Source organism: Diabrotica virgifera, chromosome 6 (genome assembly GCF_917563875.1).
Source record: "Diabrotica virgifera virgifera chromosome 6, PGI_DIABVI_V3a".
Taxonomy (NCBI): Eukaryota; Metazoa; Arthropoda; class Insecta; order Coleoptera; family Chrysomelidae; genus Diabrotica; species Diabrotica virgifera.
Genome location: NC_065448.1, coordinates 25,610,671 through 25,637,467, shown reverse-complemented (window position 1 = coordinate 25,637,467; position 26,797 = coordinate 25,610,671). Strand labels below are relative to the sequence as shown.

The window sequence follows — 26,797 nt, the reverse complement described above, 5'->3', positions numbered from 1 at the left end:
GAGAGGGATTGTCACTTTCATTCTCAAATGTTATAATATGCCTATGTGGTTTGCCACAAAAATAAACCACAAATTCACAAATGAGCCTAGACATGATTACAAAATCATTGAATATTCAAGGTACTTACCAGAAGAGCTTGTTCAAGTTGTTGATCCCGTTTTACAACGGAATGCTTACTTTGCCCATCCCGAAAATTTATTTTGGCTATGGTAACTGATGACAGAAACCATATCCGAGAGCTGGGCTTTAGGCGTATCATGAAGGAAAAGCAAGCAATATCTGAAAGTGACTCTATCAGAATCTTTAAACCACCAAACTTAAACTTTGAAGCTAAATAGTATTACGAAATTATCAAATGGAACACCAGTACACTGAATCCCCTCTACTGCTAAGAACATTGACTAATGAAGAGATAAAACAGTATGTGAGCAATGACTTCAAGCCTGTTATGAGTATAGATAATTTGCCATGCCATACACAGGCAGTTGAAAGATGCTTTAAACTAGTGACCTTAGCTTCAAGTAAAGTGTGTGTACACAGTTCCAGAGACGGCTATATTAGAACCACATTATTGCACCGCTCAGCGATGCTAACGATTAAAATCAACAACAACTGGTAGTCTTTCACAATCAGGTAGAGCCTTTCCAATCGGTCCGGATATCCTAAAGTGCCTGTTGTATTTCCATCTAAGTGTTGGAAAATGTGGCGGAATGGCAGTTCGTTGTAATGGAGAAGACAAATATTTACAGGTCTTCCCACATGTATTTCTATTTGTGGTTGCGCGAGCTTCGCGTAATGGAGAAGACAAATATTTACAGGTCTTCCCACATGTATTTCTATTTGTGGTTGCGCGAGCTTCGCTGGCATTCGCCTCTCGGTAGTCTGCTGTTTTTGACGAAGCTGCGCGACCTAATTCCACTTGAATATCAAAATGTATTTTAGATGCTTGGATTTTAAATATATTATTGTAATTGAATTTAACTATAGCATCTCTAAAAGTCGTATGATTAAATTGTACTAAGCAGCCAAACTTTGAAATTTTTGCAAAAACTACTAATTTTACTCATTTTGTATTACGTTGCGCGACCGGAATATATGAAACAAATGTATAATAAGTAAATTTATATTGATTTTACATACTTTTAGTAGTTAATTCATAGTATAGGAACGCAATTGAAACCATCTGGCCTGTTAAAAAAAATTTGAAAAATTAAGGTTTTTCACAGTTTTTGCTAACTTCGATGGCATTGCGCGACCGGAAGACAAATTAATAAAAAGATAATAATTAGTGCTTTTTTCAAGTCTATCCCAATGGCAACTTTTGCGCACTATAGCGATCTGAAATAAGAAAAAAAGTTTTTTTCGAACCACCCTAACCTAGATAGATTTACTCGGTTCACATGTTTCGGACTTCCGCAGGGCATGCTGTTTTAAATTTTTATTTAATATTCAAACAATTAATTAATTTAAATATTTAACAAATAATAATGAGATTCGTAACATCGAGACCACGACGAAAAATTTTATAGTGTTTTAGCCCCAAGGGGGGGGCATCTCCCCAGAGTAAAAGCACCCTACTGGCTACTGCGCAGGGTCCACTTTGAAGTTAAGTGTTGAGATGAGGGTAAATAGAACCTATAAATTTTGATGCTAGCCGGCGCAGGCTCAGAAAATTATGCGCGATAGAGTGTACATTGACTGGACTAAAGCATTCACTATCGCATACGAATTTAGAAATAATAAGTCATAACCTCTAGAATCAAAGAAATACTTACGAAATTCCAGTAAGTCAAAAAATAATATCTATATAACTTCTGAATCCTAAATGATTCTCCTTTGGGTCTATTCACGTTATTATTCAGTCTATCTCTCACGACCATTGCACAAATATCCATCACAATCAGCCCGATGTATATAAACACCACAATAATGTTGAGATATTTCATGTTAACGGTTTCCGTTGACTTAGCCGGATATTTAAAGCATGCAGCTATAATATAACGTTATCACTTAAATCACTTAAATGTTATTAATAGCGTAAATTATACAATTGTGAACTAGTTTTTTCGCAATTGATTGCAGTTGCATTACGGTACGATTATGAAAAAGTTCATTCGACCCATTTAATTTCACTTAATCGGGCTACACACACAACCAACCGCGAGCGCTATCCGCGAATCGACTTGAGTGGAGATCTCTGACAGTTAGCCGTCCAGAGGCGTCCTATTGCGTAAGACCTGTTATATATAAATATATAATATGTGGAAGTACGTACTACTAAAATAAAGATCAATCAAAGATAAGATAACTATGGTATGTTGTGTTTGAACTTTGTCAGTAATAAACATACTTTTAAATACGTATAAGGTTCTTGAACACCTAAGTGGAGCATAGAGCTTCAGCGAAAAGGCGCCATCGAGTTATGTTTTGCGCTAAGGTCTTCACCTCATTCCAAGACTTTCCTTGACCTCTTATCTCGTCCATGATTGATCTTCTCCAAGTTTGTGATGAGCGACGTCTTTTTCTTTTTCCTTGGGATACCACTTCTAAGAAACACGTTGTATATAATAATTACCTACTGTAATATTACAAAGTCTTGTTCTTTAAGTCTCGTCTCCCAATCAATATCTTTATTTTGTCTGCTGCTCTTAAGCCGATGCCGCACTGCAGTATGCTAGATGGTGGCTTGGAGGGTGAATTTTAAAGGTGGATAGTGGAGGGCCGCTGCATCCTGGACGCAGTAAAAGAGTGAAATGAAGTCAGAAGTCAGTATCTAACTGACTGCTGAAGAATCGTTTGTTTCATTTGGTTTGTTTTTTAGCATATCGTCCTATTAGAAGTAAAACTCACTAACTACACTTTTCAGAAAGTGAAGAAAAATCGACTTGAAGGTACAAAATTGTTTTTTAAATTCACCTGACTTGAATATTGGATTTTCTTTAATGCAACTGCAAAGAATAAATAAAACAGATATGTTAAGCCATGTTTCGTCATATAGTGGGTTTGCTGGGTCCCAAATTGCCCTTCTTTTATACATAGCACTTATTACGCTTTCCTTCATAACCAGGCTACCCGGATGGAATATCAAACACGACTGATATGGGTGGATAGACGCCTGGCGGACCACCGGATGGTTAGATGGTAGCGGGAGGCCACTGCGGCTAGCGTCATTTTGTTATTCGTGGTATAAGTAGCTGGATGGTCGCCAGGCAGGTATCTACCATCCACCATCCTACCAAACTTCCTGCAGTGCGGCATCGGCTTTACAGCTGCTATTGAACTGCATTTAAACCAGTCCCTTAAATTTTTCAACTGTGGCACTTTTCTCCTTCCTATACTCGTCACTCCTCTTATCTTTCCCTCTATTATAAATCTTAGCATTTAATATCGCTGTCCTCTCTATGTCTCCGCTGTCTTCGGATTATCCGAAAGTTAGCTTAACTAATAATTCAAAGCTTTCATTGTTGATTTTGAGTCGCAAAACATTCTCGCAAGAGTGTGGATAATATTGGACTCAAGTTGACTACAAGAGAACCGGACTTTTATGTTTAACTTTCAGAAGCACTACGAATAAAGTATGTATTCATTTTTAAGAAATTTTTGAATGTCAGTCCTATTAATCCTACATTGTTCAATTTTGTAGTTTTACTTTGTATCATAAATATTATGTTTGTAGTGTTTTGTCTTGAATTTTTAAAAAATTTTCCTTTTCGGTTGGTTCGGATTTGCCGAACGTTCGGATTAGCGGGGTTCGTATTTGCGGGGTTCTACTGTATTTATCAATTATTATATTTTAATTCTTAAAGTACCCCGCACAAACCTTATGGAAATTAGGTCCCAGTGGATTTAGTTCGTAATTTGGGGAAATACTCTTCGAAGCATCCTGATAAAAAGTTCTCATGGGCACATCTCGATCGTATGGAGGATTTTAAAGATATAAAGGCACAAACTCGGAAAATTATAAGATTTACCGGGTCTTCCAATTCCCTGAGTTACTGGTTATCGGGCAACATGTAGAAGTTTGGATTAAATAAAAGTACTAGTAGTCTAGGATTTTTTCCTGGCTATCCAATGGCAACCTTTACTTTGACCTCGATCTTCAACGGAAGTCAGCTTCTAGAGCTTCGAGGGTTTTCAGCATTAAATTGATATAAACAGATTACTCATGGTTTTTGGGATCGCTAAACATGAATATGCCATCAGAATTGACCTCCGAAAGACGTGGTGGCCAAGGCCACTGCAAGGGACGTCATCTTCTAGAGTTTCGACGGTTTTCGGCATTTAATTGATGCAAATAAATTACTGGAGGGTTTTTTTGTGCTCGCTAACCTGGTAGAACCGACTCTCGGAGCACCTGGTTTCCAAGGTCAATGAAAGGGGCTCCTGTAGTTTCGAGGGTCTTCGGTACTACATTGATGCAAACGGATTACTCATAGGTTTTTAGAGTTGCTGAACACGAATATCCCATCAAAACAGACATCGGAGCACCTGGTGCCTAAGGCACTTCATGCTTTGGAGATTCGAGAGCTTTCGGTACTAAATTAATGTAAACTGATTACTCACAAGTTTTTGGGGCTGCTGAATGTGAATACGCCATCAGATCCGACCCACGGAACACCTGGTGGCTACGGCAGGTCTTCTTCTGGAGTTTCGACAGGTTTCGGCATTAAATTGATGCAGATGGGTATTACTCATGGGTTTTTGGGGATGCTGAACACAAATACGCCATAAGAACAGACACCGGGGTACCTGGTGCCTAAGGCACGTCATCTTCTGTGGTTTCGAGAGTTTTCGTTACTAAATTGATGCAAGCGGATTACTATTGTTTTTTTGGGGTTGCTGAACACGAATATGACTTAGATAAAAGACTCTAGAGTATCTAGTGAGCACGATGAATAACACCATCAAAATAGAATATAGTAAATCGATATTAAAATAAATGAAGGAACAACATTGTCAGGTATAAATTGAGTTTATATTTATATATAATTAAAACAATTTAATAGCACAACATAGTTATTTTAATAAAAATCTTCAAATAGCAAAAAAAATTATGTGTGTGTACTTTGTACGCACGTAAGAAGTTATACTTCTATTATATGATTTCAACGAAATAAAATACTTTAAACAGTTCATTTGTATTTTATTTAAATATTAAACTAATTTCAATACTTATCACTTTTCAAAAATCCAAAAATTTAAAAAATAACATAAAAAAGACAGCAATTGTCCGCATTTGAACCCGGGCCCTCTCAATCTCTAGTCGAACGCTCTACCAATGACCCACCAAGACATTGTTTTGACGGTTTCTCGGACATTATGACAAATCACGGTAACAAACAGACGAAGTGAAGTATAATAAATATAAATGTTTTAATAATACTTATGTTACTCCCGAGGAAGACAAATCCAGAGTCACAAAAATTATAATAAATATATTTACTAAAAACACTACTATATTATTCTTTACACACCTTTTTTGGACTGAAACGTACATAACTTAAATCATTTAGCAACGAACTCCATACTGTCTGTGTGGTGTGTGCATGCGCGCAGAATAATAAAAATTCACTCCCAATCGCGCCTAAAGAAGTATAACTTCAAAAACTTTTCACCAAATTGTACGCTTTCTTTGAACAGCAACTCAGAAAACCTCTGAGTACTCGGTGTGTACCAATCTGTTTGCATCAATTTAGTACCGAAAACTCTCGAAACTCCAGAAGATGACGTGTCTTAGGCGATAAGGGCTCCTGTGTCTGTTCTGATGGCGTATTCGTGTTCAGCAACTCCAAAAAGCCATGAGTAATCCATTCGTATCAATTTAATGCCGAAAACTCTCAAAACTCAAGAAGATGAATAACCTTGGGCACCAAGTACTCCGTGGGTTGGATCTGATGGCGTATTAGCATTCAACGACCCCAAAAAGCCGTGAGTAATCCGTTTTTATCAATTGAATGCCGAAAACCCTCGAAACTCCAGAAGATGACGTGCCGTAGGCACAATGTGATTCTGATAGTGTGATCTGATAATGTATGCATGTTCAGCAACCTCAAAAACCTAAGAGTAATCCATTTGATTCTTCCATTTGATTCCTCCGAAACTCCAGAAGATATCCTCTCTTAGGCACCAGGTGCTCCTGTGTCCAGGATCCCCTTTCATTGACCTTGGAAACCAGGTGCTCCGGGAGTCGGCTCTGGTGGCATATTCGTGTTTAGCGACCTGGAAAAAACCCTCCCGTAATTCATCTGTATCAATTACATGTCGAAAACCATCGAAACTCTATACGATGACGTCCCTTGCAGTGGCCCTGGCCACCACTTGCTCCGGGGGTCAATTCTAATGACATATTCGTGTTTAGCGATCCCAACAACCCATGAGTAATCTGTTTATATCAATTTAATGCCGAAAACCCTAGAAACTCTAGAAGATGACATCCGTTGAAGGTCAAGGTCAAAGTAAAGGTCGCCATTGGATAGCCAGGAAAAAATCCTACTGCTAGTACTTTTCTTTGATCCAAACTTCCACATGTTGCCAGATAACCCGTAACTCAGGGAATTGGAATACCCAGTAAATCTTATAATTTTCCGAGTTTGTGCCTCTATATCTTGAAAATCTTCCATACGATCGAGTTATGCCCATGAGAACTTTTCATCACAATGCTTCAAAGAGTATTTTCCCAAAGTATGAACTAAATCCACTAGGACCTAATTTCCAAAAGGTTTGTGCGGGGTACTTCACGTAAAAAAAAGGAGTAGGTATGGTTGAATCCGCGAATCTTTACCCGTGCGTCATCATTTAAAGCATACGAAATAAGTCGATGATAAGTCGGAAATTGAAATTTACTAAACGCAACAGCAAGTGACAGTAAGTGACTTGCTGTTGCGTTTAGTAAATTTCAATTTCCGACTTATCATCGACTTATTTCGTATGCTGGCGCACGGGTAAAGATTCGCGGACTCAACTGTACATATGTGAATTAAATTTCTGACCTTTGATACATAGTTTATCAAGTATTCTGTCGAGTGTAACGTGTTACATTAATTTAATTAGTTATCTATGCAAAGTGCTTGTTTCATGCATATTTACCATTAGAAATTATGATACTGATGACAAAACTAATTTTCATAATCGTTTTCTATAAAGGGGAGCACAATCTATTGAATTAATTAAGCATGTATCAAATCCAAACCAAAATCAGTTTTATAAACTGATTAAGAGATAGAAAAAATCTTAGGTCAAAAAAATGGGCAAATAAACTGCGAAGCATAAGTTAGGAATATAGAAAATTATTATGCTCATTTTCATAGTTGATTTTTTCGTGAACAGATTAACGGATTGCGCTAATTTTTATAATTTTAGATTTTTCTTTAGCATTTACACAGTTGGGCAAAGATTTACTCTAACTTTTTTTGACCTATACCGGGTGGAAAAAAAGAAGTTTTTTTCTTAGTTAAGTTTGAGACACCCTGTATGGAGGACAAGGTACAGGTGTGGGTATTATATCGAAATCGTATGGTAACCTTGTTTTATGAACATTTAGCTTTTTGAATTCCCCTGATAACTTTAGAAACAAAGAAAATATAGTCCGTCCGCTATAACTTTTCCCATGCGGTACGATTCATTTTCAATCAAATTAAGTCAAAACATAAATTGAAACGAACGTCGATGTGTATATACATTTTGTATACTGTATACTATATACTACACACATTGGCGTACGTTTCACTTTCTGTTTTGACTTAATTTGATTGAAAATGAATCGTACCGCATGGGAAAAGTTATAGCGGACGGACTATAATATGTAGTTTTACTCTTTAACATGTGTTTTAGCTGAAAAAAAAAAACCAAATTAACAATAAAAAATAACAGTTAAAAAAACTTTAAAATCAGAAAGGCACATAACGTAAACAGTTCTGAACGACACCTATATGAGTTATTTGTCGACCAGGCAAGCGGTATGCACGGCGCAACATAAGAGAGACGAAATTATTTAATGGAGGCTCGGAGATTAAGTACGGATTTGGTGTCTACGTGGAAGCACTATAAATAGCGAGAGGTACATTAAGTACACAGATCTTTTTCTTTGAACACTCTTTTCCTTTCGCACTATACATATATAGGAAATAATTTCATTTTAGTGGTATCATAAGACATGGCCTCCTCACGTATCGCATGTCGTCAGTTAAAACACAAAGAATAAAACCGTCTATTTTCTTTATTTCTAAAGATATCAGGGACAAAAACAAAATGTTCACAAAACATAAGACTACAATACGATTTTATGTATACTCACATTTTTGTACCTCATCCTCCCTAAAGGGTGTCCCAAACTTAACATAAGAAAAACATTTCTTGTCTTCCACCCAGTATAAGTACAAAAAAGAAGTTTGATTTAACCTTTGCCCACCACTGTAAATACCAAATAAAAATCTAAAATAATAAAAAAAAATAGTGGAAGGCGTTAATCTGTGCACGAAAAAATCAACTTTGAAAATGACCATAATTTTAGGTAATGCAATACATAACTTTTGAAACTATAAAGTATTAATATAAGTAATTGTTAAGTATTAATAATATAAGTAATTACAAAAATTGAAGAAAAAAATTCCCTTCTGTGTAAAAGGTATATTTATTTAAAATATGTAATTACAATTAGCTTCTCTTTGTAAAGACAATGAAGTCGACTTTACTAAGTAACAAGACATTTACAACACACACATTACACTACAATCTGATTGCGAAATTGACTGTGCCATGCCAATGGAATTAGTTGTCGAGATATTTATGTAGAAATATTTATGCTAAATAAAATAAAAAAAAGGAATTTTTATAATTGTGTAATTATTATTCATAAGACTTATGAAAGACCACCATTACTTAGTAATGTATTCACGAGAACAATTGTTATCTTATATGTAATTTATAATAAAAAGTTCATAAGTAATGTATTTATTCAGATTCTTTTTAACATAATAAATGGCTGCAGAAAAAGTATTGGACGTATAGTCCAGAGAAATAAGATTTTTCTCGTGACACATCCCCCTCCAGGCCGAAACCAAATTTTTTGAGTAGTATGGACATCTATATTAATAACCTATATGTTTCCTGCAGCCGGTTTTGATGATATACATAGCTATAAACAAATGAAGATCAAAAAACGCTAAATTCTTGCTTTTTTCGTCTATTAATAAAAAATGAAGCATTTTAAACAAATTTTAGAGTAAGAAACTGATAAATCATATAAAAAACTTCAATATGGCGTTCACTGCATATGTCTATCCTTATTTGTTGCTTAGAAAATTGCAAAATAAATCATAAATTTTGAGATTTTATAAATGTTCATAACTTATGTAAAAATTAAGTTAGAACTTTCTTATTACAAGGAATGCTGAGACTTCTGGTGCTTAAATTATATTCTAAATTTCAAAGCAATTGGTCAAATAGTTTAAAAGTTATTTAATTTGTTTATCCCAAATTAATTTTTTTTGCAACACTATAAGTCAGAAAGCGATGAGGTTACAGTAATACTTTGGACATTTTATGAAAGAAGAAGATTTATTCTATTAACTTAATTTAAAAAAAAAATGACAAAAAATAATTATAAATAGTGTAGAATTATTTTGCAAAAACATGTCGATTTTTTGCTTATAAACAATTAGAATAACTTTTTAACCGTTACCCGTAGAAAAATTATTTTTCCATATTGAGAAAAACTAAATTTTTATACACATTTAAAAAGAAAAACAATTGTCCTACGACAATTAGGGACAAAGTTAGCCCCCTTCTTTGTTTAATTCACGGCAGCTTTGTTTATAATTAAGAAATAAAATTAGCAGCATTTGAAAGAACATACATCAAAGTTTTAACGTACCAAGTATACAAAAGATTTCCTTTCAAGGAAATCGTCCACAAAGCTTAAAAATGTGGCCCTTAAAATCGGCCGGCGTTGAAACTTGGGATAGCGATGAGAGGGGGGAAGGAGCTGTTAACTGTATCTCTGGTTCTCGATCATTTATTTCGTTGTTTCTTTTTTTAATTTGTATGTACTTTTTACGTACATTACGAGTATGCGTTATTTAAATAAACTAATTGTTATATACACCATCAAATTTGTTTAAACAATTTTTTTCAATTTTTTTTTAATAATATTTTATGTAACTTTATTGTAAAACGTACATATTAGTTATACAGGGCGTAACAAAAATACAGGTCACAAATTAAATCACATATTCTGGTACCAAAAATAGATCGATTGGTCCTAACTTACCTATACTTAATACAAATGTGCACATAAAAAAGTTATAGCCCTTTGAAGTTACAAAATGAAAATCGATTTTTTCAAATATATCGAAAACTATTAGAGATTTTTTATTGAAAATGGACATGTATCATGCTCATGACAGGAACATCTCAAAGAAAAATTATAGTGAAATTTTTGCATCCCATAAAAATTTTATGGGGGTTTTGTTCACTTAAACCCCCCAAACTTTTGTGTACAACCCAATTAAATTATTATTGTGGTACCATTAGTTAAACTCACTGTTTTTAAAACTTTTTTGCCTCTTAGTATTTTTTCGATAAGGCAGTTTTTATCGAGTTGCGGCTTCTTTTTTAATATGTTTACATAAAAGTTTTATGGGGGTTTGTTCCTTTACACCCCCCAAATGTTTGTGTACGTTCCAATTGAACTATTACTGCGGCACCATTAGTTAAACACAATGTTTCTAAAACTTTTTTGTCTCTTAGTATTTTTTCGATAAGGCACCTTTTATCAAGATGTGGCTTCTTTTTTAATATGGTTCAAAATATGCCTAAAAATGTAAATTATAAATAATAAATTTTCATACGATTACCAAGTCTTCATAATCGTACTTAACCATATTATACAAATATGTGGTGGATTTGACGAATATTTAAAATATCTCAATAAAAACTGACTTTTCGAAAAAGTACTAAGAGGCAAAAAAGTTTTAAAAACATTGTATTTAACTAATAGTACCACATTAATAATTTAATTGGAACGAACACAAAAGTTTGGGGGGGTTTAAAGGAACAAAATCCCCATAAAATTTTTATGGGGTGTCAAAATTTTACTATAATTTTTTTGTAAGATGCTCCTGACATAAAAATACCACATGTCTATTTTCAATAAAAAATCTCTTCTATATATTGGACAAAATCGATTTTCATTTTGTAAATTCAAAGGGCTGTAACTTTTTCTATGTGCATATTTAAACTAAGGTAAGTTAGGTTCAATCGAACTATTTTTGGTCCCAGAATATTCGATTAAATTTATGACCTGTATTTTTGTTACACCCTGTAATTATGATATTACTAATCCTATTCAATTATTCCTAAATCTAAAATTGGCTTATAATATTAAATTGAAAATAAAAAATCTCAAATAAACTAGGATTTATTTCTTGATAAACATGCTACTAGATAAACCAAAAATGAAATGTAACAAAATTAGAGAGAGGATAAAAAGAACAAAATTATTTTCAGAAATTTTCTACAATATTGTAATAATTGTACCTTACAACATTGAAAGTTATAATTTTAAGATTGCAAAAAAAACAAAATATATTTCATACATTTTGGTATGACAGCAAGATTATTAAAATAAAATTAAAGGAAATTTATCTAGGAATACTTGTATTTTTATGAAAAACGTAACAATTATCAGTTACCCATTTATTATAAGTTTTTGTAAAGTCAAGTGCATATGATCCACTCCTATAATTGCCAACAAAGTCATCCTAAAAAGATCGTAAAAGAATTTCCAAAAATTGTTTACACAATTTACATAGTTAATTAAATAACCACTTTATTAACAAAAAACATATCCGTAACGTACGCAAAGAGTACATGCAGATTAAAAAAAGAAACTCCAAAATAGATAATGGAGAAAGATTGAGGTTTTGATAACCGAAGTCCATTTATATCTCTGTACTAACAAGTACTCGGTGCAACCAGTTTTGCAAGAGCAGATAGTTTATTTTAATAAAATATCTGATATAAAGAAGATCTGTTGATCGGATCGGCACTAACGGTTCTTAGCTTACTTTCCAACCCCAATCAATTACGTTTATCTCTTTTTTGGTGGTTCTGTAACTTCAGTTTTTCATTCATCTAATAGCATGTTTACTAAAAAAAATAAAACCTAGTTTATTTGAGATTTTCTGATTTCCACAGACCAATACTATTTTTTAGAAACAATCGAATGGGATAATTTGTTTTTTCATACTTTAAATTATTACTAAGTTTAATAAAAAACTATGTATTATTATATTATTCATAAATATGTATGTTTTGTGATTAAAATTACTTCAAATATTATTAAAAACAATGAAAAAAAATTGTTTAAACGAATTTGATGGTGTATATAACAATTAATTTATTTAAATAATGCATACTCGTACTGTACGCAAAAAGTACATACAAATTAAAAAAAGAAACGTCGAAATTCATAGGCGAGAACAAGAGATAGAGCTAACAGTTCCTTCCCCCTTCTCATCGATCTCCCAAGTTTCGAGGCCGGCCGATTTTAAGGGTCACATTTTGAAGTTTTGTGGACGATTTGTTTGAAAGTACAGTGGAACCTCGATTATCCGTCAGGGCACCGGACCAAGGGTATGACGGATAATCGAAAAGACGGTTAACAGAACATTAAAAAAAATTCATAGTATTATGGTGGCACTGAATTATGGTGACATACAGATATTGACTAATATTATTGTGCTGTGCGTTTTTATTTTCGGCTTGTAATACAAAAAATAGAACTCTAAAAGCACGGTATCATTTATCATTACCTATTTAAATTGAAATTTAATCCAGAGCCCTGGATAAGAACAAAAATTATTTACATAAAAAAATGCGGTGGTGGCATAACTGCACATGTACATTTCAACGAATTTCGTTTGGCTTATCGCAATGCTCAAACAAAATGAATTGATGACTAAATTTTTACTAATTGTATACAATATAACTTATGTATGGACCCTGACGGTTAACGGATGTGACGGATAATAGAGAGACGGATAATCGAGGTTCCACTGTATATATTTTTTATGTATGTATACACCGTTCTTAGGCGTCAACGCCCTTCGGTAGGGATCTATGGAGGAGTATCACCAAGCCGGAAGCCCTTATCCCTTCCCGTACCGCTCCTCCATAGGCCGATCAGACGCCAGTTTATTCCAGACCAAGCCGTAGACTCTATTGTGAGTTTTATACTACGGCGTTGGCCTTTTATAAATTTCATGACCTAGCTGAGGCTCGAACCAACGACCGCAAATCGCAAATCCACTAACTTGTCGATCGACTGAGCCCCAGCTAACTGGACCGTCAAGACCGACATATATTTTTTATACTTGATACATTAAAACTCTGAAGTATGCTCTTTCCAATGTGACTGATTTGATTTCGTAATTGTTATAAAGAAAGCTGCTGTGAATTAAAAAATGGGGGGCGGCAACTTCGTCCCTAATTGTCCTAGGACAATTTTTTCTTTTTTTAAATTTGTATAAAAATTCAGTCTTTCTAAATGTGAAAAAATAATTTTTCTACGGGTAATGGTTAAAAAGTTATTCTAATTGTTTATAAGCAAAAAATCGACATGTTCTTGCAAAATAATTTTGCGATAATTATTTTTTGTCATTCTTTTTAATTAAGTTATTAGTATAAATCTTCTTCTTTCATAAACTATCCAAAGTATTACTGTAACTTCATCATTTTCTGACTTATAGTGTTACAAAAAAAATTAATTTGGGATAAACAAATTAAATAACTTTTAAACTATTTGACCAATTGTTATGAAATTTATTGCATAATTTAAGCAACAGAAGTCCCAGCATTCCGTATAATAAGAAGATTCTAAGCTCATTTTTACATAAGTTATGAATATTTATAAAAACTCAATTTATGAATTATTTTGCAATTTTCTAAGCAACCAATAAGGATAGACATATTCAGTGGAAGCCATATTGAAGTTTTTTGTATGGTTTATGAGTTTCTTACTTCCAAATTTGTTTAAAATGCTTAGCCATTTGGCAATAAACGAAAAAATCGAAAATTTACCGTTTTTTGATCTTCAATTGTTTATAACTATGTATATCATCAAAATCGGCTGCAGGAAACATATAGGTGATTATTATAGATGTCCACACTACTCAAAAAATTTGGTTTCGGCCTGGAGGGGGTTGTGTCACCAACAGGCTATTTTTTTCCTTATTTCTCTGAACTAGTAAGACAAAAGTGATTTTACAAAGGGGGATATTCAAAATTTCAAGCACATTTTTGTGAATTTAATTTAAACTATGGAAGAAATATTTTATTTTCAAATTAAATAAACATATTCAGTAAAATTCAAATATTAAAAAAAATGCAAGCCAAAATATTGAAAAATACGCCAACGGTGACATTTTCTTTGACACCTCAAAAAAGAAATGGATTTTGCGGTGGACATCAGAACTCGTCATTGGATCACGTGAAACAAAAAAAAAATCAAAAATATTGTATTAGCTTATGGTAGGGGAGCCCAAGCGGGGATTTTTGCAGTTACTCGAGCGCGTCAGATTATTACATGGGGAGAAACCTTGTACCCTGAAAATGTACCTCTACCATATACTGGCTCTTAATGCAGGGGAGTTCGTTTAGGGGGGTGAAAAAAACTCGAAATCGTCATATTAAGATAAGGTAAGTTAAATACATGCAAAATAGTGTATATTTCAAAAATCTGACGTTTTGAGCGGGGCGTAAGGAAATGGGTGACTCCCAAAGTTTCACAAGAAAAAAGCGAATATTTCGCGAAATGAATAACAGATCGAAAAACTAAAAAATTCGTGCAAAATATTTTTCAAAAATCTATCGAATGATACTAAACACAATTTCCCACGGAGAGGGGTGGGGGGTAAATTTAAAATTTTAAATACGAATCCCGCCATATTTCGCGAAACGAACAGCAGATCGAAAAACTGAAAAATACACTTATTCAATATTTTTGAAAAATCTATTGAATGGCACCAAATACGACCCCCCACAAAGGTGGGATGGGCGGGCTACTTTAAGATCTTAAATGGGAGCCCCCATTTTTTATTGCAGATTTGGATTCCTTACGTAAAAATAAGTAAATTTTATTCGAGACACTTTTTCGAATTGTGGATAGATGGCGTTATATTATAAAAAACCGATTGTTGGAAATGGAAAATTAAATTAAAACTGGAAAGTCCCCACTAAAATGAAAAACTTTTTTTGGTTTTAGGACCTATTCTTCACAACCCAATAGGTCCCCATAACGCTCGAGTGACTGCATATTTAGAATACTTTGCTCCCCTACCATTATGAGTTTCTCGAGGTAACGCTGTAGAGTTTTTTTAGTTTTAAGGATTTTTGGGCTTTCTGTATCACTCAGAACACAAAAAATAAGGAAATTTTTTGTTTATAAAGAGCGATAATCAACATACATATTTATTACTGTTACAGCGTTACCTCGCGAAATGTCTAAAGAAAATCTATGCAAAATTTTAAGTGAATCGGTTAAGTAGTTTTCGAGTTACAATGTCCACCGCCTTTTAAAAAATCAGTTTCGAGAAGAACTCTTTTAAAGTCTTGACAACTTTTATTTTCAATTTCTTTTTTGTCTGTCAAATCTTAAAGTGACGTAATTTACAAAGGAGACGGGGAAAAGCTGTTGAATTTTTCTCACTACGCTCAAGCAAGTTGACACAAAGTTGCTGCAAAGCGGATAGATGGTAGGGATATTCAACATCCTGTAATTCCGGTAAGTTTGCTCCGATTAGTTTGAAATTTTCAGAGAGTATTCTTGAAGTTCCTTACTTTCATTTAGAATAATAAAAAATCAAAAATTTCAAAATTTTCGAACCATACCCCCCTGCCCCCTTTAAAATTAATTTTGTCGTCAGGATGTTTGGTTCGTCCTGGAAACTTCCTACTCATCCCGTAAAATATCACTTTCGGAAATTATTACTTATGGTAGGGGAGCCCAAGCGGGGATTTTTGCAGTTACTCGAGCGCGTCAGATTATTATATGGGGAGAAACCTGGTACCCTGCAGATGTACCTCTACCATATATTGGCTCTTAACACAGGGGAGTTCGTTAAGGGGGGCCCGAAAATAAAAATCTATCGTTAAAAAGATTCCAAATTGTCAGATTAAGATAAGGTAAGTTAAGTACGTGCAAAAGAGTATATATTTCAAAAATCTGACGATTTGAGCCGGGCGTAAGGAAATGGGTGAGTCCCAAAGTTTCACAACAAAAAAGCGAATATTTCGCGAGATGAATGACAGATCAAAAAACTAAAAAATATGTGCTCAATATTTTTTAAAAATCTTTCGAATGATACCAAAAACGACTTCCCACGGAGAGGGGTGGGGGGTAAATTTAATATTTTAAATACGAATTCCGCGATATTTCGCGAAATGAACATCAGATCGAAAAACTGCAAGATACACTTATTCAATATTTTTGAAAAATCTATCGAATGGCACCAAACTCGACCCCCATGGAGGTGGGGTGGGGGTTACTTTAAAATCTTAAATAGGAGCCCCCATTTTTTATTACAGATTTGGATTGCTTACCTAAAAATAGGTAACTTTTATTCGAAACATTTTTTCGAATTATGGATAGACAACGATATAATCGGAAAAAACGATTGTTGGAAATGGAAAATTAAATTAAAAAATGGCAAGCGCCCACTAAAATGGAAAACTTTACTTAACTTTTTTTGGTTTTAGGACCTACTCTTGACAACCCAATAGGTCCCCATAACGCTCGAGTGACTGCACATTTAGCATACTTTGCTCCCCTACCATTAAGTAATTATTAAGTACTAAAAATAGTAATTTTGTAAATTACTATTTTTTGCGTAATATCAGTTTTAAAAGGATGGGTACGTATTTTCGGCTGCGATGCTATTCAAATGGGGATTAATTTTTTTCGAATCCTGAGAAAACTAATAAGTATTTTTGAAAAATTTAAACGCAGAATGAAAGACTACGTTATTAGTGAAGGCCGAAAGCCCCTGAGAACTTCTATAATGTTTATTTTAATAAGTTACAGAAGTGAAAAACTAAGAGAAAATTTAGTGTGATTTTTAATTTCAAATATTTCATTCCAAATAAACTTTTTATTTATTCTAAGGGACTTTCGGCCCTCAGTAATAATTTAGTCTTTCATTCAGCGTTTAAATTTTTCAAAAATATTTATTGGTTTTTTCAGGATTCGAAAAAAACGAATACAATGTCGGTGGTAATATTTTCCAATCTATCTTTGTCTTACAACGCACTTAGTCGAATAGAATATTATTTATCAGCATATTGTCAGTTAGACAGTGACAATCAGTGACAATTTTAAATATTTGACATGGCATCGCTAATATTTTGAGTTGATGATTAAATAATATTAATATATTATAGTGTATTTGATAAATAATTGATTTAAGACGTGAACTTAATAAAAAGTTATTTATTGTGTATTATTTGTGAAAGATCCAAGCAGAGAATACATCAGGATAATATATATTCAGTGATCCACGTATTTTGTTGTTAAAGATGTTCAAAATTGTAAGCGTTCCATAATAACAATATATTATTTAAAAATCACTTTCACACTTTTCCTCTTTTCTCGATTGAGTATTAGTTTTTGTTGTACATACATATAATTTATTACAATCACTGAATACAGTTGTAAAAAAATTATCACATTTATTAACTGAATGAATAATTTGCAAGTATACAAACAACAGTTATCCAAGAACATTCAGAAGCCATCTCTTTAAGTTATTGATGACATTTTCAAGTAGAATGACATTCTAGTAATGTTTACATATCCATACCAGTGTGAATTTTACTACACGTAATTTGCCGTGTAAAGACAGAAAAAGTAGGGATAGCCGTAAAATATTTGCGAATTATGTACCTATGGCCATAATGGACGAGAAACCTTTAATTAGTCTTTTTGCTAACTGTAGCTCTGCTAATATTGCAATTCTATTTATATCAACATGTTTATTGTATTATTTTTCTAGTTACGTTAATGGTGATCAATTAACTGTCTTCGGGAGTCATAAACATGTTATTATGACCCCGTGGATGTAAGTAATTTTAATCTTAAGGTCAATAGTTCGCTCTGTTGTTAAGTAAAACTTTGGATATATTTTTTAAAGTTTACATGTTACCGTGCTAGCATAATTTTTATGATAGAAGGTTGCAAAGTATAACAATTTTTATTTGCGTGTATAAATGAAAATGCCAACCCCAACAGGATAAAGTCTCGTGGGAAACTGACAAATGGTATTAAAAAGTCGTTTGCTATCAACACGGAGATCAATAGCGACTAGAAATGAAAATTGGATCAAATATACAAGATTTCTCAGTACGGTTTTATTAAATATCACAAATTTGATTCGGTTATTAATTAACTGATACCAACACGAACCTTCAAAATAGGGATACCTAAAAGTACCTTCGAAATTTAAGAAAAGGTACAAAAACATAAAATTTTGATTCTGAGTTTGGCAACAAATATAAGGTATTTGAATTGTGCCTAAAAAACGCTGAATTTAAACTTTCACATTACAAACGACCTCACGTCACGGGAAATCTTTCACAAATGTGAAAAACGAACTTGTGTAATTAAAAAAAGCAGTTTTTATTTAAGTTTTAGATCGTTTGTAATGTGAAAGTTTAAATTCAGCGTTTTTTGTCATCGAAAAAACCGAAATTTCATGTTATAGGTTTTAAAGATTAGGCTCTAATAATGGAAATTCATTTGGCCGGTCAATGGAAGTGATAAATTTCATTGACTCCATTTGCTGCACAACGCAAAAATGTCAAAAGCTGCATTCTTCACCTTTAAAACACATTTTAATTTTTGTCAAAAGGACACTCTCATCAAAAGATATCAAACTTTTACCATCGAGATGATACAAATTTTATCTAAAAAATAATAATTTCGCTGCAAAACGAAATCAAGAGACATCTTATATTTCATATAAAATAAAAAGGAAAGAATCCCTCTCATTGGCTGTAAAGCATAATAAAAATTACTAAAGAAGTAAAAATCTTCCTTTGTAGATGGTATATAATTTATTTAAAATTTTCTAAAATAGATCCAAGTTGGACTTAAAGTGGGTACATCACTAGTAAGATACAAACAAACGTTTTCGCACTAATCAGTCCATCATCAGGTTAAAGCCTAAAATAAGTAAACCACAATGACCTACCACTGTAGCTAGTTTCAACTACTTTGGATCTGGAGTAAGTTACCACATGTTTTAATTTTTCCTAACTTTTTAACAGTCAAAATTTAACTTTGTCATTTTTATACGGTGGTTTACTTATTTTAGGCTTTAACCTGATGATGGACTGATTAGTCCGAAAACGTTTGTATATTACTGGTGATGTACCCACTTTAAATTTTAAATAAATTATATACCATCTACAAAGGAAGATTTTTTACTTCTTTTGTAAATCTTATATTTCAGTTCGTTCAGAGAGCGCCATAAATACCCTTACCGGTTTCAAGCTCCTATTTAAGGAGCTCTCTGAACGAACTGAAATATAAGATGTCTCTTGATTTCGTTTTACAGCGAAATTATTATTTTCTATTAGTCTTACTCCTTGAGTATACGAGAATATATTTGTTTTCGTTGGAATTTTTGCCACGCTGAACAGGCAGGAAGTGAGATACAAATTATAAATCTCTCCATGTCTTCTTTAATTCAACATTCGGTAGGTTTGTAAATAATAGAAACCACGAAGACGTTACCAGAAACTTGATCTAAATAAGTTTTATTTTTAATATTATTTTTAATTTTATTAAAATAAAACTTTGAATTGTTTATCTAAAAAATTTATATTGCAATATATTCAAAATCGCCGGTCGATTCAAGCTTTATTTGTGACAAAATGATTCATTCTACACAAAAAAGTGCTAATAAACATTTTTGTTCGAAATTATTTCAGCTACATTTCTCGTTTGAAACATTTTTTCTACGGTGTATAGATTCTTGGTAAATCGATCTTTTCCGTTTTCCTCCCTACTAGGGGGTTTTTACGGAGAAGCCCGAGTATACGAGTGGCAAACTGTTTCGCGTCTTTTTTGGAGTCCCAAAATAATTGACATCCTCGGCAAAATTCAGCTTGTTGGCATGATTTTTACAGGTTCAGTGGATTTTCGCCTCTGATGCCTGGAGTATTATGTTGATTATGCCGATTGAAATGAAACAATTATAGTCCAATCGGGTTAGACGAATAACAGGCCTAACCTTGCATTAGGAGCTGCCCCAAATTTTATTTTTCTAATCTTTAGGGAGGGTCAATATTAGTATAAATTTAAAATCTCGACTGAATTACACCGTTGCGTTAGCCGCCATCTTGATTTTAAACGAGAACCGTTTTTGCTCAATATCTCCGCCATTTTCAATTTTTTGACAAAAAGTGTAGAAACTGAAATTGTTGAAAATACGAATTTCTATAATTTCATTTATTACAATTTTTTTCGTGCGGTCGATATTTTCCGAGTTATGAGAGGAAAAAAGTGACAGTTGGAGCATAATTATTGAATTATCTCGTTTATTATTAGTTTTACAACAAATATGTACCTGTACAAAAATGAAGATAATTAAATTCTACACAATTTTAATCTCTTTCATTTTTTTGCTAAAATTAAAATTTAAGGTAGTACGTATGCGGTAATGGCGCGAGCTTAAGACCGGATTGATTTTATAGCAATTGTTATTGTTCAATATCTACGCCATTTTCAACTAAAATTGTTCAAAATATAATTTCCTACAATTTCTTTTTAACAATTTTTTTCATGCGGTTGATATTTTCCGAGTTACATGGGAAAATAGTAAAAAGTGGTGGGGGGAGCATAATTATTGAATTGAATTTTGTATCCAAGCTGCCCCAAATTTTATAATTATATCCTTTAGGAGAGATCAATAGTAGTGTAAATTTAAAATTTCGACTGAATTCCGCGGTTGCATTAGCCGCCATATTGATTTTAAATGAGAACTGTTGTTGCTTAATATCTCCGCCATTTTCAACTTTTCGACATAAATGGTGGGAAAGAAAATTGTTGGAAATGCAATTTCCTACAATTTCTTTGGCACAATTTTTTTATACGATCAATATTCTCCGAGTTAAGGGGGAAAATAATGGAAGCGGAGGGGAAGCATAATTATTGAATTGTCTCATTTATTATTAAGTTTACGACATAATTGTACATAAACAAAAATAAAGAGAATTATATTTTATACAATTTTTGAAACTTCCAATAAAACATCAACCAAACTAAGTATATAAAAGACATAAAAAGACATTATATACATTAAGTTCACTTAATTTTATTAACTAGCGGGTTTTATTGGTTGAATTTGTCTGTCGATATATTAAGTTTTATGTCAGCTAATATATCGTGATGTTCCAACAATTTTTTTTTAATTTTGGACCCTGTTGGGTGGAATTTTCTTATTTCCCCCCTTGTAGACCCGTCACTGGTTCTCTCGAAAAATTGTAGTAAATCGTAATTGCAACAATTTCAGTTCTTACACTTTTTGTCGAAAAGTTGAAAATGGCGGAGATATTGAACAAAAACAATTGCTACAAAATCAATCAGGTCTTACGCTCGCACCTTTACCACAGACGTACTACCTTAAATATTGACTTTATCAAAAAAATGAACGGCATCAAAATTGTTCAAAATTTAATTCTCTTCATTTTTGTATAGGTAAATATTTGTTGTAAAACTAATAATAAACGAGATAATTCAATAATTCAATAATTATGCTACAACTGTCACTATTTTCCCCTCGATAACTCGGAAAATATCGACCACACGAAAAAAAAATATAATAAATGAAATTATAGAAAATTGCATTTTCAACAATTTCAGTTTCTACACTTTTTGTAAAAAAATTGAAAATGGCGGAGATATTGAGCAAAAACGGTTCTCGTTTTTAAATCAAGATGGCGGCTAACGCAACGGTGGAATTCAGTCGAGATTTTAAATTTATACTAATATTGACCCTCCCTAAAGATTAGAAAAATAAAATTTGGGGCAGCTCCTAATGCAAGGTCAAATGCTATCCCGACTGGGCTATTAGGACTTGACAGCTGTATGATTTGAACTGTGCATAGTAAAGTTAAATTTATATTATTAAGAACAATTACTTATAAGTATGTAGGTACTTAAATGCAAATAGTTTCTATATGATTAAAAATAGGTATCGAGAATGTTAAAAACTTTAATAATTATTTTCGTTAGACTTTAAAATGAAGATAAAATATATTGGTATTTTTAAAAATGTGTATGTGTTACAGTTCAAGTTGATTATCCAGTTGGAGTTGACTCCAACTAGTTGGAGTCAACTCCAACGGCTGGTTTCAGTAAAAGTTGATTATAAATATAAAATGAAGATTTGTATTCAACATTTACTAGTAAAAGTAGACTCCAACTAGGAAAAGTATACTCTTCCCAATGCCATTTAGTAAAAGTTGATTCTGATTCACACAAACAGCCGATTCCAGAAATTAAATGTGACTGAATATGTTCAAATTAGTCTAGGCTATATCGTCGCCCCCGTTAGGTAAATTACTCCGATTCGAATTTTTTGCACAAACTTACTCAAAAAGAGGTCCTTATAACAAATCTACTGGGTGCCAGGCAGTACCTTGATCGATAAATTGTTTAAACAATTTTTTTAGACAAATTCACAAAAATAATTTTTTCACTTCGAACAATTTTTTTTAGATCATTATTCTGAGCACAAAAAGGTATTTTGTGATTTTTCTCTAAAATTGATTGTTGTCGAGTTATACGCGATTTAAAATTTGAAAAATGCGAAAATAGCCATTTTCAAGGCTTAATAACTCGGTTAAAATCCATTATTATGAAAGTCAGAAAGTGACCAAATCAAAGTTTATAGCCCCCTCTACAAGATCCAGCAGAAATTTTTGTCATTATTTTATTACTAAGCTTTATCTTTAATTATTAACAATGAGCGCTAAGTGCGTATTAGGCTGCCGTCAATGGTGAGTGCTAAAGAGATGCACCATTCCAGCCGTCCAATGGTGAATCTCACTCGCACTCACATTGACGGCCGCCTCAATACACGGTTAGTGCTCATTGTTGATAATTAAAAATAATATCTTATTAATGAAATAATGACAAAAATTTCTTCAGGATCTTATAGGGGTAGTTTTAATCTTTGATTTTTTTTAGTTTCTGACTTTCATAATATATAATATCGTATGGCATTTTTGCCTTTCGGACAGTTCCGGCGCCAATTACATCTATAACCCTGTTTCAAGTAACTAGTGTCGATGTACTCTAGCCCAGGAGGACCGATTGCTTAACGTGCTCTCCGAGGCACGGTGAGACGGCTCGTGTCATTATTGAAAATGAAAATGGTTTGTCTTTAGCAGGGCTCGAACCCACGTGCACTGGCGTATGAGGCCAGCGATTATGCCGTTACTCCACGGCCGCTCGCTCGACTTTCACAATAATTATCTTTAACCGAGTTATTAAACCTTGAAAAAGGTTATTTTGGCGTTTTTCAAATTTTAAGTCGCTAATCACTCGACAACAGTCAATTTTAGAGAAAAAAGGCCCAACGGATTAAAAAAAAATTGTACGAAGTGAAAAAATGATGTATTTTTGCGAATTTGTTTAAAATCATTGTTTATCACCAAACTTCACTAAAATCATTCATTATTGTACTCATTTGCCCTCATTTTCGGCAGTAAAGTAACACTTTGTTGTATTGAAAGAAGAATGTTACTTTACCTGCTGCGATAATTAATCAAATTAACCGAGATTGAATGTAAGTGGTCAATGGCAGCAATCGATTATTTATTTGAGTGAAATTAAAATTTATTTATTTTAATTATTAAAAATATTGTACAAAATTTATCTTATTATTAATAAAATTTATGTCAAAAAGTAAAATTCTGTAGTGTTTCGCAATTATATTCATACAAAATAAATCAAAACTTTACAGATTTAGTAATTAGGTAGGTATACAATATTGATAACTACTATCGATTAAACAGCAAAACCGGCCGTCATGCAAAAGTCATCTGTCATTACTGTCATACGAATTTTTTATTTCGTCTAAAATTAAAAAAAAATTCCTCAAAGTTGTAAGTAAGTGTTCATGTTTTTTATGATTGACGATACAATTTTGTACGCACCACCTCAATATTCTTTATCGAACGCGTCTGTTCCTCTGCTCGTAATATCAGACTCGTTCGATAAAGAGTCACTTTACTGACTGACTTTACTGAAATTGGTTAAACAATTATTCGACCGCGGTACCGCGTGACACCCTGTGTATTTGTTATAAGGATTGTTATACGGATGTATTTCTTTGAGTAAGTTTGTGCAAAAAATCAAATCAGAATAATTTACCTAACGGGGGCGACGTTACAGACTATACTAATAAGTAGTTGAAACGGTCAAAACAAAGAAACGCACACTCATCAAAAATGCACTTGAGATTCTCGTATAATCAACATTTACTGAATCGATCCAGGAAGAGTCAACTCCAACTAGTAAAAGTTGATTTAAATTTTTAAAATCAACTTTTACTGCTCGTTTCAGTTGGAGTTGACTCCAACTAGTTGGAGTCAACTCTAACTGAGAATCAACTTGAACTGTAACATATGTACTATTAGACGAAGCAATAACGCACTAAAATCGGCCTTACCTCCGAAAAAAGCAGAACAAGACAGATCTTAATAATTCTTTTTGCATTCGATTCGTGAATGCGCCAGGAAACTTTGTGAACTGGAGCCATGATATAATATTGAAAAACTGCATCAAAAAATGCATTCTTAAAGTGCATCTCCAACAGACAATAAAAAAAATTCAGAACTCGTCAATTATCGGCGGAAATGAGTTCAATTTTGTTACTCGGGGGGTTTTGGGGTCACTGAAAACGAATATGACGTCAAAAGTGATCTCCAGAGTACCTGGTGCCAAGGGTACCTACTGTTTACCTCGTCATTAAAATTCATTAAAACATTAGTCAAAAATCATTACTTGGGGGGTTTTTGGGGCCGCTAACAACGAATATGACACCCGAAGTGATTTTTGGAGTACTGGTGCCCAGGGTACCTACTGTTTAGCGCTCTTGTGGAGTTTTTGGCCAAAAATTTATTAAAAAATTAGTCAAAAATAATTACCTACTTGGGGGGTTTTTGGGGTCGCTAACGACGAATATGACATCGGAAGCGATCTCCGGAATACCTGGTGCTCAGGGTACCTACTTCTTATGGAGTTTTCGGCAAATTCATTAAAACATTAGCCAAAAATCATTACTCGGGGGGTTTTTGGGTCGCTGACGACGAATATGACATGGGAAGTGATCTACGGAGTACCTGGTACCCAGGGTACCTACTGTTTACCTCGTTTTCTGGAGTTTTTAGGCAAATTCATTAAAAATTAGTCAAACATCATTAGTTACGAGATAAACAGTAGGTACCCTGGGCACCAGGTACACCGGAGATCACTTCCGATGTCATATTCGTCGTCAGAGACCCCAAAAACCCCTGGGTAATGAAGTTTAACTAATTTTTTAATGAATTTGCCAAAAACTCCAGAAAACAAGGTAAACAGTAGGTACCCTTTATTTTATTTATTTATACATTTACTTATATAAAAAAAATAAAGGAGGCCAAGGCTCAATTTGGGCTGTAGTGCCGTAAAAGAGAGAGAGTAGGTACCCTGGGTACCAGGTACTCTGTAGATTACTTCCGATGTCATATTCGTCGTCAGCGACCCAAAAACCCCCCGAGTAATGATTTTTGGCTAATTTTTTAATGAATTTGCCGAAAACTCCATAAGAAATAGGTACCCTTGGCACCAGGTATTCCGGACATCGCTTCCGATGTCACATTCGTCGTTAGCGACCCCAAAAACCCCTGAGTAATGTGGTACACAGGTAACGGTACGAGGTAAACGGTAGGTACCCTTGCCACCAGGTACTCCGGAGATCACTTTTGACGTCATATTCGTTTTCAGCGACCCCAAAAACCTCTGAGTAACAAAATTGAACTCATTTCCGCCGATAATTGACGAGTTCTTAATTTTTTTATTGTCTGTTTGAGATGCACTCTAAGAATGCATTTTTTGTATGCAGTTTTTCAATATTAGGTATATCATGGCTCCGGGTCACAAAGTTTCCTGGCGCATTCACGAATCGAATGCAAAAAGAATTATTAAAATCCGTCTTGTCCTTTTTTTTCGAAGGTTCAGTGCTTTATTGCTTCGACTATATGTTACTACTTATGTACCTATCTTATGATATTTTAATCTAGGACATCGTATGTAATAATTTTTTATTGTGGACGCTTGTGGCCAATGTATCTACCCTGTCAATCATTTGAAACACAGATTTTTCTATCTTTGGAGATAAAGATAAACAATAGTCTAGGCCGTATGCTCGCCCCCGTTAGGTAAATTATTCCAGTTCATTTTTTTTGCATAAACTTACTCAAAAAGAGGTCCTTATAAAAAATCCACATGGTGCCAGAAGGTACCGCGGTCGAAAAACAATTTTTTTAAACAAATTCAAAATAGTTATTTATGAAACAGTTAGTGAAGTATGCTTTTTGCGAACTCACGCGATATTTAGAGCACGAGCGACAACGGAGCGAAAACTGTAACTCTTCGTCACTGGAATTGATTTCTATTCTACAATTTTTAGAACTTTGACATTTAAAAATCCTAATAACTACTTTCAAACCACAAAACTGTCAAAAATTTTG

At 33.4% G+C, this 26,797-nt stretch overlaps 1 protein-coding gene across 1 annotated transcript in view; it reads left to right on the top strand.

Annotated features, from left to right (window-relative positions):
- Positions 1-1,434: 1,434 nt before the first annotated feature.
- The window catches only part of LOC114326999 (protein N-lysine methyltransferase METTL21D), a 47,207-nt gene continuing 21,844 nt past the window's right edge, over positions 1,435-26,797 (top strand). The window contains exon 1 of the mRNA XM_028275500.2: positions 1,435-1,625. Coding sequence (XP_028131301.1) covers positions 1,620-1,625 — 6 coding nt within the window. The 5' untranslated portion in view covers positions 1,435-1,619. The remainder of the gene's footprint in view (positions 1,626-26,797) is intronic.